This window comes from Ascaphus truei, chromosome 12, assembly GCF_040206685.1.
Source record: "Ascaphus truei isolate aAscTru1 chromosome 12, aAscTru1.hap1, whole genome shotgun sequence".
Classification (NCBI taxonomy): Eukaryota; Metazoa; Chordata; class Amphibia; order Anura; family Ascaphidae; genus Ascaphus; species Ascaphus truei.
The window spans coordinates 52232252-52245025 of NC_134494.1; the positions used below are offsets into that span (position 1 = coordinate 52232252).

At 45.5% G+C, this 12774-nt stretch overlaps 1 protein-coding gene across 1 annotated transcript; it reads left to right on the forward strand.

Moving 5' to 3' along the window:
• Positions 1 to 2812: 2812 nt before the first annotated feature.
• On the forward strand, positions 2813 to 12520 carry RPS13 (ribosomal protein S13). Its single transcript, XM_075567720.1, has 6 exons — positions 2813 to 2916; positions 4560 to 4608; positions 5694 to 5772; positions 10147 to 10316; positions 10776 to 10876; positions 12438 to 12520. Exons 1-6 carry the CDS (start codon positions 2894 to 2896, stop codon positions 12469 to 12471), a joined length of 456 nt encoding a protein of 151 aa, XP_075423835.1. The 5' UTR covers positions 2813 to 2893; the 3' UTR covers positions 12472 to 12520.
• The last annotated feature ends 254 nt before the right edge of the window (positions 12521 to 12774 follow it).

Consider the following 12774-nt stretch of genomic DNA (forward strand, 5'->3'; position numbering starts at 1 on the left):
ATTTGTCTTGTTATAGTAATTGCTTAATTGGGAGTGGACACATTTTTCCATGACTTTGGATAGGATTGGGAGAAGGGAGATTGGCCTGTAGTTTGAGACAGTGTTTTTGTCCCCACTTTTGAAGATTGGGACAACTCTGGCAGCTTTCCAGATCTTAGGGATATGGCCTGCAGACAGGATAGAGTTGACTATGGAAGCAATTGGTTTGGCAATTGCTGGCGCACCAAGTCTTAGGAACCTAGATTGTAGTAAGTCAGGTCCACATTGGCTGCTTAGTTTTAATTTGAGACGCGCTTGTGTAATCTCCTCTTCGGATACTGGGCCAAATTGAAAATTGTGGGCAGTGTTGGGAGGGGGTGAGGCTATAGGGGTACTCCCAGGATAAGATTCAGGTTTGTGGTTTGGGTTGCGTTTCGCTAATAAGTTAGTAGCACACCCCACAAAGTAATCATTGAATGCATTTGCAATGTCGGTAGGGTTTGTCAGAGTAATATCGCCCTTAGTGATATTACTTGGGTGTTGACGGTTAGAAGGATGGAATATGTTGTTAACCTTCCAGACGTTAGCTGGGTTTGATGTGTTCTGGAGGAGATTGTCAGAGTAATATTGTGCTTTTGCATGCCTTGTTTGCCTTGTGCACATGTTCCGCAGGCATCTGTAGTGATTGAGATCCTTGGTAGTGCCAGTTATTTTGTGGCTTTCCCACAAGGCATCCCTGGACTGATAGAGTGCAATAAGGTCAGTTGTAACCCATGGAAGGTGGGCACCCCATACCCTTATTCTGCGCAGTGGAGCATGGGTGTCACAGAGTTTTAAGAACTCGGATTGGAAATAGTCGAGCGCAGAATCAGGGTCAGGAATTAAATCGATTCTGTGCCAAGGGCAGTTTCTTAAGGTCAGCCAGAAACTGTTGTGGGTTAAAGTTTCTAAATGTTCTAGTGAGGAGAACTTTAGGGCTTGATTGGGGCGGTTTAATTTTCCTTACACAGTACACTATTGCATGGTCACTGAAAATGTCAGGAAGGATGCCAGAGGATTGGATTCTGCTGGGATTTGAGGAGAGAATCCAGTCAAGCAAGGAATGGTTGTGCGATTTCAGGTTTGTCCGTGTGGGTTGGGAAATGAGTTGTGATAGGTTAAGCGACTTGATTTGTGTGTGGATTTTGTGGTTTTTAGGGTCAAGCCAATTGAAGTTGAAATATGGTGGGTTCGGTTCCAGGCCTCCGCCGAAAAGCGGAACATAGCCTTTTTTTTAGTGCAGAGCACACAAATGCTATGTTCACTTGGTACCTCCCGTTCCGCCTCCCTCCTACTGCGTCCCAGAATGCAGCATTCCGGAAGCAAACAGAGGCAAGCCAAGAAGAGATTGGGTTGGAACCGAGGAAAGGGGGAGGGGCGTGAGCCTGAGCGTGCAGAGAGCTTGGGCTACACCTACATGATGCAACCCAGCGCTATAGGGGGGGGGGGGGGTAATTAAACCACGGTATTCACGGACCGCCGAGAAGCGGGGCCCTAACTGTATAAGGGTGCGGACAATGTGACGCTGAGCGCGAATGGCGCTCAAGCACAGCACTCATTTTTCTTGGAAGATTTGTGGCCAGTCAGTTGCGCGCTTGGGGGGCTCGGGGCGCGGCCATGACATCACGGAGCTGGTTCACCTTCATTGGGCAAACCGCTCACGTGACGCGCCAGCGAGCGCAGAAACAAATTTACTTGTCTCTGCAAGCAGATGAGCACCATGCGCTCACGGGCACGCACTCACGCTGGCCACACACATTGTAGCAATGTGTTTCATCACGGCGAGCGCCCGCTCAGCGTCACCCTGGCCGCAGGTTTAGGTTCTCCAAATAGTTCTATAATAAAATAGGTGTAAGGTAGCGCTCATAAAGACCCTTCAAAACATTTGGTGCGCCCTGAAAACTAAAAAGTTTCAGAAATCATGGAAAATACTTATCCTTCTTATGCTTTTTTGACCCCCGTGCTGAGGGGCCAGCAACGCATTTTCACAACGGGTTACCATACGTCCGTATGTTCCCGGACATGTCTGTCTTTTTTACTTCAGATCGCCGGCCTGGGAGAAATGATTAAATATCTTTTAAACGTCTGGGATTTCATGCCACGCATGCACGAGTGGCGTTCATGTACGAATGAAAGCTGACCGCGCATGCGCAAGTGATACACGGTCGGTGTTCGTCACTCCCATATGCGCCAATGAAATTTGGCGTCTTTTTTTTTTTTTTTTTTTAATAAGGAACCCTCTTGTAGTGCAGGGGTTAAATAATCCCACTATCATTCAAAGATGTCTAACTCCAAGGTAGGGCCAAAATCTGTGAGATTTGGTATTTTGGGGGGAAAAAACGAAATGTTAACAGGAAAAATGCAGATTTTTATCATTGAGTTCTGTGAGACTGTTCATGTATCAGCCAAAATCAGTGAGCATTGACACGCCTGGCGCTTTTTTTAGATTGCAAGCTGCTTGGGACAGGGGCCTCCTCCTTATTGCCTCATTTTGTCTTAACTTGTATTTGTATGTCTTCTTTTTGTTATACAATATTATTGTCCCTCCCCCACATTGCGCTGCACAGCCCAATACAAACCTAATAAATAGTTGCTAGTTAATGGAAGACGGGCCCTGCCCTTTTTAATGCCAGGAAGAGGCCTGTGTGTGACACGCAACCTGCTGCCAGAGCGAGGCTTGCAACGCCCCCGTAGCCACTTGCTTTCACGTCGGCAGCGGCGCCATTGGTAGTGTGGGCACTGGGCGGACACTCAAACGCCTCACCCCGCCCTCCCTGTGACGTAAACCCGCCAGCTCGTGCGCTCACTTCCGTTGCGAGCGGTGATCACTGCGCCGCGGACTTCCGGTCTCTCTCTTTTCCTCGCTGCCGCCATCATGGGTCGCATGCACGCTCCCGGGTAAGCGGGGGAACGGGCGGCGAGAAGGGGAGGAAGGCGGCCTAGGCCGGCTCTCTTAGTCATTTGGAGGAGGAGGGGATGGTAGTAGGGACAGAGAAGAGGCTTCGCGCGTAGGCAACCGGTGGAGAAGCCAGGCCGCCATGTGACCCCCGCCTCGGCCGTGCTGCAGGCCGTGCTGCAGGCCGTGCTGCTGCCTCGTTTGGATCTGTATACCCCGGGGCTTGTTATCTAACCACCGGGGAGATCGCCCGCCCTGCGCGGCTGCAGGATGGCAGGGGAAATGCTATGCAGGGTGGGACACCCTAGTGCCCGAGTATGGGATCTTTCATTGCAGGGGTGAGCAACTCCCAGTCATCCAGGCCCACCAACAGGGCAGGTTTTCAGGGTATCCCTGCTTCAGCATAGCTAGCTCAATCAGTGGCTGTCGAAGACTGCACAACCTGTGCTGAAGCAGCGGTATCCCTAATACCTCGCCTGTTGGTGGTCCTTGAGGACTGAAGTTGGCGACCCCCTGCGCCAGTCTAAACTTTTTTTAATCTTTTTGTGGAGTTAGTATTATTTGGCTAATAAGGGAACATGTACAATGATATATATATATATTATATTGGGCCAGGTCTTGGCGAAAGCTTGCACGCTTAACAGGTTAGCCATTAAAGGTATCAGCTTGTACCCTGCCTTTGTCTTATTATAAATGGGAAATCACTCTCCAGTGATTAAATGTGGAGTTCTCATTGACTCAAAGACACCTACTTTGAAGTAATAGAGCTGAGATGGGTTCAAATTGCAGTGTTCAGCTCCTTGTGAGCTTAGGCAAGTCATGCTGTCTCCATGTGCTTCAGGCACCAACATTAGTTTGAAAGGCCAGGGCAAGGACTTTGCCTTTCAAATCCTATGTGGTGTACTACATACCTTCTGCTTTATTATTATCTCCCATTGAGGGGGAAAATGCAATATATAAAGGTGTATCTGTGAGTGTCAATGATTTCTAGTTCACACCTAGTTGCTAACATTAATGACAATCATAAGGGTTATGGGTGAGGCAGCCACACATTTTCTGCTCCCTATTTTACCCCTCTCTTAGGCTGCGTCCCCGCTAGCGCTGAGCATGCCCATGCTTGGAGAGCGCTCCAAGCATGAGCGCCGTGTGTCCCGCATTTACGTTGGGGTGGGCATTGCGGGTAGTTGAGCGCGCTGGAAAGTTAAGGGTGTTTTTTTTTTTATACCCGAGCGCGGGGTGAGCGTGCGCACGAGTGTGTGCGGGGACTTGCATATATCTATATATGTAAGTAACAGTCGCAAGCACCGCCCGCTCAGCGCTAGCGGTAACGCAGCAATTTCACACTTGGCTGGTACTTCTTGGGAGATGTATGCAGATATATTGTGCTGGTTAAGTAACAAGGAATGGAAGCTGTAAATATATCTTAAGTAGACATGCGCAGTATGAACTCTTGAACGGCAGACTTGAGTTTGGGGCCTGTGTCGAGCACTTATGTACCAATGCATTGCAAAGTGTTCAGTTTGGGATTTGAGACATTGACACACAGCAGCACTCAATGTTGCAGTCAGCTGTCCGTGACCTTATCAGTATTAATTGGGTGCGTTATCATTTGTAACTAATTCTAACTATTTTTCCCTGTTTACAGAAAGGGTCTATCCCAGTCTGCTCTGCCCTACAGACGCAGTGTGCCAACTGTAAGTGCTTTTCTGTCTAAGTTATTAATGTTTACTTTTATAAAACTTACTCGTGTGGCCCATCCACAAACTCGCTTTTAGTGCTCAGGGTGATTATAACGCTATAGCATATGTAAGATTTTCACTGACAAGGTCCACGCTATAATACTGTTATTTTTATTAACAGTACCTGATTTACATGCATGGGAATTCATACCCTTGTTTTCTATCAAGTCATGGTTTGTCTCTATTTACTAACATGCTCTTAGAGTAATAACGCAACATGTATTTATGAAGTGACAGCCGAGTCTCCCATAGAAGGGTTACACAGCAGGCCAGACTTTGCTCTTATGCCAATTACCATAATTTAACCATTCCAAAATGATGAATTAACATGAATGTACTGGATAACCTTAACATATTGTCATATGTGGATAGGTATGTATTATTGAATGGGTTCACAAGCGAGTATATCGCACTGGACATATACAACTTGTATATCACAAGGCATTCTTAACTGCCTTTGTGTATATTTATGCTTCCTTGTCCCATCTGTGGGCTTGTACGTTCTTTAAAGATATTGTTTGTTTTATAACGCATATTTAGCATGTTAATGACTATATTATAACAAGAAACTGTATGGTGTTGCTAGAATTATACTGTAATTGGTTAAAAACTTTTTATTGCCTGACCAACCGCTCTTTACATTGGTTATGTTTAAAATCATGCAGATGAATGGAATGAGAAGACAGACATTTGGACCTAAATACAATGCATTACTTACAACCTTCACTAAACTGCTTTATTTTCAGTGACTTCCTAGCCTGGCATGTCTGTTCTGTTGGGTCACCACCTTTGTGGTACTATTTCCAACGTGTTTGCTAAACTCGCGGTCTTCTCTCCTTAACTAATGAATTCATTAGATGTAGTCCAGTTGCAATAATTCAGAGTGGATACTCTCACAGTGGCATAAGTGCAGATATATTACAAGTGGACCGTGGTGTTATATTCTAATGTCATCATTATATTCTGGATATCAAATCTGTTGTAATTTGAAAGCTCGGTAGTTTACGGTTTGATAATGGTTTGCCCATTTACTTTTTCAGTGGTTGAAATTAACTTCTGATGATGTGAAGGAGCAGATCTTCAAGTTGGCCAAGAAGGGTCTGACCCCGTCCCAAATTGGTGAGTCGCGAAGACCAGTGGTTTGTTAGTTGCATGTTTGTCTTATTCTAATTAGGGCTGTTTAATAGTGGTCTTAATCAGCGATGTATTTACTGAAAGCTCTTAAATCACAATGAGACTTGGGCTGCGTCCACTCTGCCGCTTAGCACTGTCAGCGCAATCAATTTTAATCTGTCTGGCGGCGGGCACGTATGCTCGCGGGCGCTTGCCGAGACCAGATAAAATTGCGTGAGGCACGCTGAAGGGTCACATGACCTCAGCCAATCAGCAGCAGTCACTATTAGACCAGGCCCGCTCGCGCTTACCGAAAAAGTTGTCGGACAGCCAAACGCTCATGCTTGGACAGTTGGTGACGTCGCCACTCAAGCATTAGCGCGGTCAGCACCAGAGGGGACTCAGCTTAATGATTTTAAGGCCGCAAACAAGCACTTTTTTTACACCGGATTGAAGCCAGGGAGTGGCGTCTCCAGAGCTGAACCCCATTAGTTTCTGCTCCAGGGTCCCTCTGCTTGGCTTGCAGGGATTACACAATTACCGCCTTTCAAAGATCCCTGGAAATGGAGTTTACATCAATAATTCCACGGATCGGTTTTTGTTCCAATTATTTATTCAGGGACCATAGAAAGCAAACTGCATCATATACGTCTTTACAGCCATTCTCCGTTATGAGCGGAGAGCCGCAATTTTTGTTACAACTTCGTAGTTGGACAGTGTGGAGGAACCAGGCGCTTACCTTTAGTGACACAATTTCAGAAAAGCGATGAAACCAATTATTGTGGTTGTTTTTCCTATTGGTGTCGAGTTATTCTTGCGATCCCTTCTGCTTCTACCCCTGATAAAGGGATGATCCAAAGCCCTTAGGTAAACATTGAGACAAAACAGAGTAGGGGGAGCGAGGGATGAGTAAATGCACAGATAAAACAGATATGGACAAGCAATATACCACAATTAGTATAACACAATTGAAACCCAGTGAAGGGGAGTTGGGATGGTGAAGAGACAATCAATAGATGTATACTATATAGTAAATGCTTACACGGCCGTGTGTAAACACAATCCCAAGATGGTGTCTTTGTGGTAGAAGGTGCCCCTTCTGCAACTAAGTGCAGGGGGGGTCGTGATAATTCACAATATCAATAAATACTCACACGGCCCAGTGTGAGTAAAGGCGCAGGGCAGATGTCTTTAAGGTATACACCTATGTTCCCCGTCAGAGGTGATTCCCAGGGGTGCTGCGCACCCTCCTGCTGGCAGGCAGGGAGTTCAATGCGGGTCTCTCTCCTAGTTCTCCTGTTCTGGGCTCCTTCCCCTCCCCGTTTCAGTGAGGGGCGTAGGTGAGGCAAAATAATATAATGGGATCAATAGTGCTCTTAAAAACATCAAAGTTTATTTCACATAAAATAGGATCCACAAAAATGCACTCACATAGTCTAACAATGCTTTGGTGTGCTCCCGTGGCTGTGGTTAGCAGTGGTCCCGGCCGCTCTCTGCTCCGCGTCCTGAGCCTGAGGAAGCCGTCCAATCGGCGAAACGCGTTGCTCTAATTCGTTGAACATTCTTGGAACACTGGGGCTTCCGTAGCTGAGGGAGCCAGTCTGCAGTCACAGCCGCGCCAGGAACAGCCACCTATTCCGACTCCGGACGCGGAGCAGAGAGCGGCCGGGACCACTGCTAACCACAGCCACGGGAGCACACCAGAGCATTGTTAGACTATGTGAGTGCATTTTTGTGGATCCTATTTTATGTGAAATAAACTTTGATGTTTTTAAGAGCACTATTGATCCCATTATATTATTTTGCCTCACCTACGCCCCTCACTGAAACGGGGAGGGGAAGGAGCCCAGAACAGGAGAACTAGGAGAGAGACCCGCATTGAACTCCCTGCCTGCCAGCAGGAGGGTGCGCAGCACCCCTGGGAATCACCTCTGACGGGGAACATAGGTGTATACCTTAAAGACATCTGCCCTGCGCCTTTACTCACACTGGGCCGTGTGAGTATTTATTGATATTGTGAATTATCACGACCCCCCCTGCACTTAGTTGCAGAAGGGGCACCTTCTACCACAAAGACACCATCTTGGGATTGTGTTTACACACGGCCGTGTAAGCATTTACTATATAGTATACATCTATTGATTGTCTCTTCACCATCCCAACCCCCCTTCACTGGGTTTCAATTGTGTTATACTAATTGTGGTATATTGCTTGTCCATATCTGTTTTATCTGTGCATTTACTCATCCCTCGCTCCCCCTACTCTGTTTTGTCACAACTTCGTAGTTGTCAGCAGCTCTACTTTCAATACATTCAGTTAAAACGTTTATACCTCGTCAACGGACATCTGGACCTGCCCAAATATAGACTTGCCCCAATTTCAACCGTCTCCAGCTGTGCTCTTATAAGTATGTTTGTCCTCTGTCTTGTTAAAACCCATCATGTACTCCCCGACATTCTCATTATTTTTCTATGGCCTCTTTGTATTAAGACATTGTTACATTTCTCTGCTATTCCTACATTTAACTATTTAGGTGCTAGCAATGCAGTTAGTGCAAATACAGACAATATGGTCTCTCTTAATTAGACTTAAAATCCTCCCTTCACTCCACCGTCCTGCGGGCCAATAGGAAGCAGTGATGTCATCAGGTTTGGCTTCCTATTGGCCAGCATGATGCGGGAGTTTATAACTCTAAAGCCGAGAATGCTCCGGCAGAGCGGCTACCAGCACCCCCTGCAAAGGCAAGTATCTCCGGAAGCAGGGGGGCCCTGGAGTTGAAATGAACGGGTTCTGCTCCAGACCCGATATAAAAAATAAACACAAGTGCTTATATTGCTCCTTTAAAGCGGCAATACTACACCCCCCCCCCCTTTTTATGTATGTATGTAAAGCATGTGACGAGGTATAATTCCACAGGCTTACCTAAAATAGCAGTAGTTTGATGCTCCTGTTATAAACCTGTGAATAATCCTGATTGTGTGCCTAACTAAAATGGCCGCTTTCAGATTCAATCCATTCTTCAGTCAGTGTAACTCAGCAGCTACAATGTATCCTGATATCACTACGGTAACATTGATTTACAGTTACTGCTGAAACTCCTGGGACTATTGGAAACAAATGATCACAAACAGCAAACTGTTGCAAAAGTCTTGCACTGCTAAGGAGGTGTGTTAAAGCCTCATACAGAAATCAAAGGATGCTCAGTATATTAAAACTGATTAAAATGGCATCAAGTCACTATCTAATACTAGAGAACTGATTTGTTTAAAAACAAATATAAGATTTTGCATGTTTTGCTTTAACGTGCTCTCCTTATGTCAAACAGCCAAGCATGGACGTCTTGCAAAACATACTTTTGCCAACTCTTCTGCTCCTGTATCAATTGTCCCCATAAAAAGATTCTCCGGCAGTAAAGCCGTTTTTATGCTCGGGCAGAACAATTCTTTCCGTAATCCGCACTTTGCGGAGGAAGGCGCAGGAGACATGCTTTCGATTTTTTTTTTCTTAATTAAACAGCCATTTTAATACACTTTTTCACAGTTGGGCTATCTTGTGGTGCATTGATAGGACGCAGATTTAAAATACTAGGTTTGCATGCATCACATTTCAAACTCTGCTTTTTCTGTAAAGCGGTTAAATTGAACAGCGTCTGTCAGGACATCGTAAAATCACAAATTGCGACATTGGATTGTAATTGTCTCAGATGCCCGAAAATGAAATCCTTTTGCAGCCAGTGGGGCTGTTATTTTTATTTCTGAAATCTGATTCTTCATTCAGGAGATATGCACATTTGTAATATTATTTGGCTGCAAGGGTAACATGGAACTCTTCCCAGAGATCTGAAGTTTATGGTTACCGTGGTAACCTCTAGCTAGAAAGTCAGGGTTTTTAACACATTGTTTTAGAGGGGAAAGGACATGCCTGCTCAGGGGGCATGATACCAACATGGAGTTAGTCCTATAGACGGAAGGGGTTGTTGCTTCCTTAACCCTTTGCGTGTCTTATGTCATTCTCATGGAGTCTAGCATTCATGGGGCCCATGACATAGTGACTTGGTCATGTCCGACGAGTCGTTCCTGCGTGTGTGGCGTCCTGCGTTCCCATGGAGAGCAGAACGGGACCTGCCCCGTACAGAAATGGAGGGCTCTGATGTTTTCAGGAAAATGGCCGCCGCATTCACATGAGCTTTCTTGAAAGCAGTCGTATAACCGCACTGTGCATGGGTTGTGGCACTCTGGTACCGCCACGCCTTCAGCACTCAAAGGGTTAGGTTTTTGTTGCATATGACCCATTATTTCATGCTCAAAATGGATGCTTGAGCTTTGATTTGAGCTCCGTGCCTGATACATGGTGTGCTTGATCATCTTTGTTTTCCATTAGGTGTCATCCTCAGGGACTCCCATGGTGTTGCCCAAGTTCGCTTTGTGACTGGCAATAAGATCCTGAGGATCCTGAAGTCCAAAGGACTCGCTCCAGACTTGCCTGAGGATCTGTATCACTTGATCAAGAAAGCTGTTGCTGTCCGCAAACATCTTGAGAGGAACAGAAAGGTATTCCTTGCTCTGGGCGAGACATGCGGACAGTGTATCTTTTAGGCTCTTCATTAAACAGAGGTTATTCTTGAAACCCACGGTGTGCGATTTAAATAAAAAAATGTGCATCCCATCCGTGTCTGTATACCAGTCAAGGTAAATGTATTTTGCCTGGAGCAATTTGATGGAAGTATAGCAGTGTTTGACCCTAACAGTTCCTGACTGTAGTACTGTCAACCAACCAGTTGCCATTGTCTTTCTGTGGTGAATTGGATACTTTAGTGAGTTTATTTAGTGATGTACGTCTGCTTTGATTTGAACTGGGATTGGGACTTGAGCCATTCGAGCTGAGACTAAGTCGATTAAGCAGCAGCATGGATGGTGATCACTGTATTGTTTCCATTTGTTAATGGGATTATTTATTGGGTCTTGCTTTCCAAATGCAAAGCGAATATTCAGTGGCTTTTCTCTTTTTAGGATAAGGATGCAAAATTCCGCCTGATTCTTATTGAAAGCAGAATCCACAGGCTGGCTCGTTACTACAAGACCAGGAGAGTGCTGCCGCCCAACTGGAAGTAGTAAGTACTGTATTCAGGCTCTGTTGGGCACCCCTGAACTGAAACACTTTAATCAATTACAGGCCCTTCCTATCTGTCACTTGGTACTAAAAAGGCAATGCAAGCATCTTATAAAAAATAATACATCTTTGTTTTTGTTTTCATATATGCAGCCTTTTATTACCTTTCATGAAAGCTAATTACCTAAGCTGCTGATCGATGGGTTCTCGTGTGGTCGATCAGCAAAATCCTGTTTTCCATGGTTCACTAAATGGCTGCCTTTCAGTTTCATTCAATGCTTCAGTCAGTGTAACTCGGCAGCTACAGTGTTTTCTTAGGGCTTGTCCATAGTAGGTGTGTGCGTGTGACATCACGCACGCGTGCTGCACGGGAGATTTGGGTCTGGAGGAGGAGATGTGACCACTTCAATTCAAAGTTTGGTGGCGTGTCTGTGAAGTCACGTGGGTGGTTCATCCTCATTGGCTGAACTGTGCACGTGATCTGGCCGTCGGGAGACAAAATCAAGAGACGCTCTGTGGCTGTGCGCATTGCCGTACGGGATTTTGTGTGCGGCGCTCGCACCATCGCGCTTACTATGGTCGGGGGCTTATATTACTACGGTAACATTGTTACAGGTTTCCACTCAAACTGCTGGGAACATTAGCAATAAATGATCACAAAAAGTGTTAAATATAATGCACTGCTGGGGACTTGGGCTAAGGCGGCGGCCACGCTCATGCGGCGTGAGCGCGCACGGGCTCTGGCCGACACAGATTACATTTACTTTGAGGGGTCACATGACCAGCCAATCAGCAGCAGTCACTGTTTTCAGACATAAATGTAACATTGTAGAAGAGGAGTCCCTGCTCTGAAGAGCTCACAATCTAATTGGTGGGGAGAACATACAAAGACAGTAGGAGGGCATTCAGGTGCGTCTGTAGGGGCCCAAGCTTTATGTATTGTGTATAGTATTATCCACGGTATTAGCCCAATACCACAGAACTAGTTTATTTAAGAAACGCATGTCGGATATTGCTTGGATTGCTCCGTTAAGACCTTGTGGCTGGACACACACAAAATGGCTTGTTGCCAGAAAGAGGCTGCTCTGCTTAGTGCTGTTGGTGAAATAATACCCTTTGCATGTAATGTGACTTTTGCCTCAATGTGACATCTCTTTAGTTCCATTACTAAATTCTCAAGAATGAGTAATTCCTGTTTATGCCAGAGAAGGCTTAATGAGCTCATGCCCTAATACTGCCTGATAGATTATTCTACTGTCACAAAGCTAAGGATGTATGCGTGTTTCCTGTCTGTCCTGTGAAGTTGTAAAACATGAATTTTATTAGTAGGGGTTTAAATCTTCCTTTTCAACGTTATGAATGTTGACCTTTTCGTGTGAGCACTACATAATGTCACCTAGACCAAATTGCTGTAGTCGATGCAAAGCTTTTGATGACCTGACTGCGCCCGTACACTGGTTTGCATATGTTTTCTAGGACCGGTATCTGTTAAGTGTTGCGCTAGTTGTGGGGGTGACAGGTTGTTGTGAAAATGTACTGATTCTTTCTCTCTTCCTTTTCAGCGAGTCTTCTACAGCTTCTGCCCTGGTCGCATAAAACACCATTACATGTTGGAAAGAATAAAGTTTCACTTTAATCAAGACAAGTGTCGTGCGTTTTCAAATCATTCCTATGTATCGTGTTGCAGCAGTACTCTTAGTACTCTTAGTACTCTTAGCCATTCCTATGTATCGTGTTGCAGCAGTACTCTTAGTACTCTTAGCCATTCCTATGTATCGTGTTGCAGCAGTACTCTTAGTACTCTTAGCCATTCCTAGTCTATACCATGTGTTCTGATAATGGGCTCGTTATGGAACTTATCGCTTAGATTTTTTTAGAGTGCGTCCTCAAGTCAGCCGA

Excerpts from the sequence above, each read along its gene's own strand:
- RPS13 (XM_075567720.1), top strand. The coding sequence starts at position 2,894 with ATGGGTCGCATGCACGCTCCCGG. Across the intron at positions 5,773-10,146 it reads TCTGACCCCGTCCCAAATTG|GTGTCATCCTCAGGGACTCC; the intron begins GTGAGTCGCGAA and ends GTTTTCCATTAG. Across the intron at positions 10,877-12,437 it reads CTGCCGCCCAACTGGAAGTA|CGAGTCTTCTACAGCTTCTG; the intron begins GTAAGTACTGTA and ends CTTCCTTTTCAG.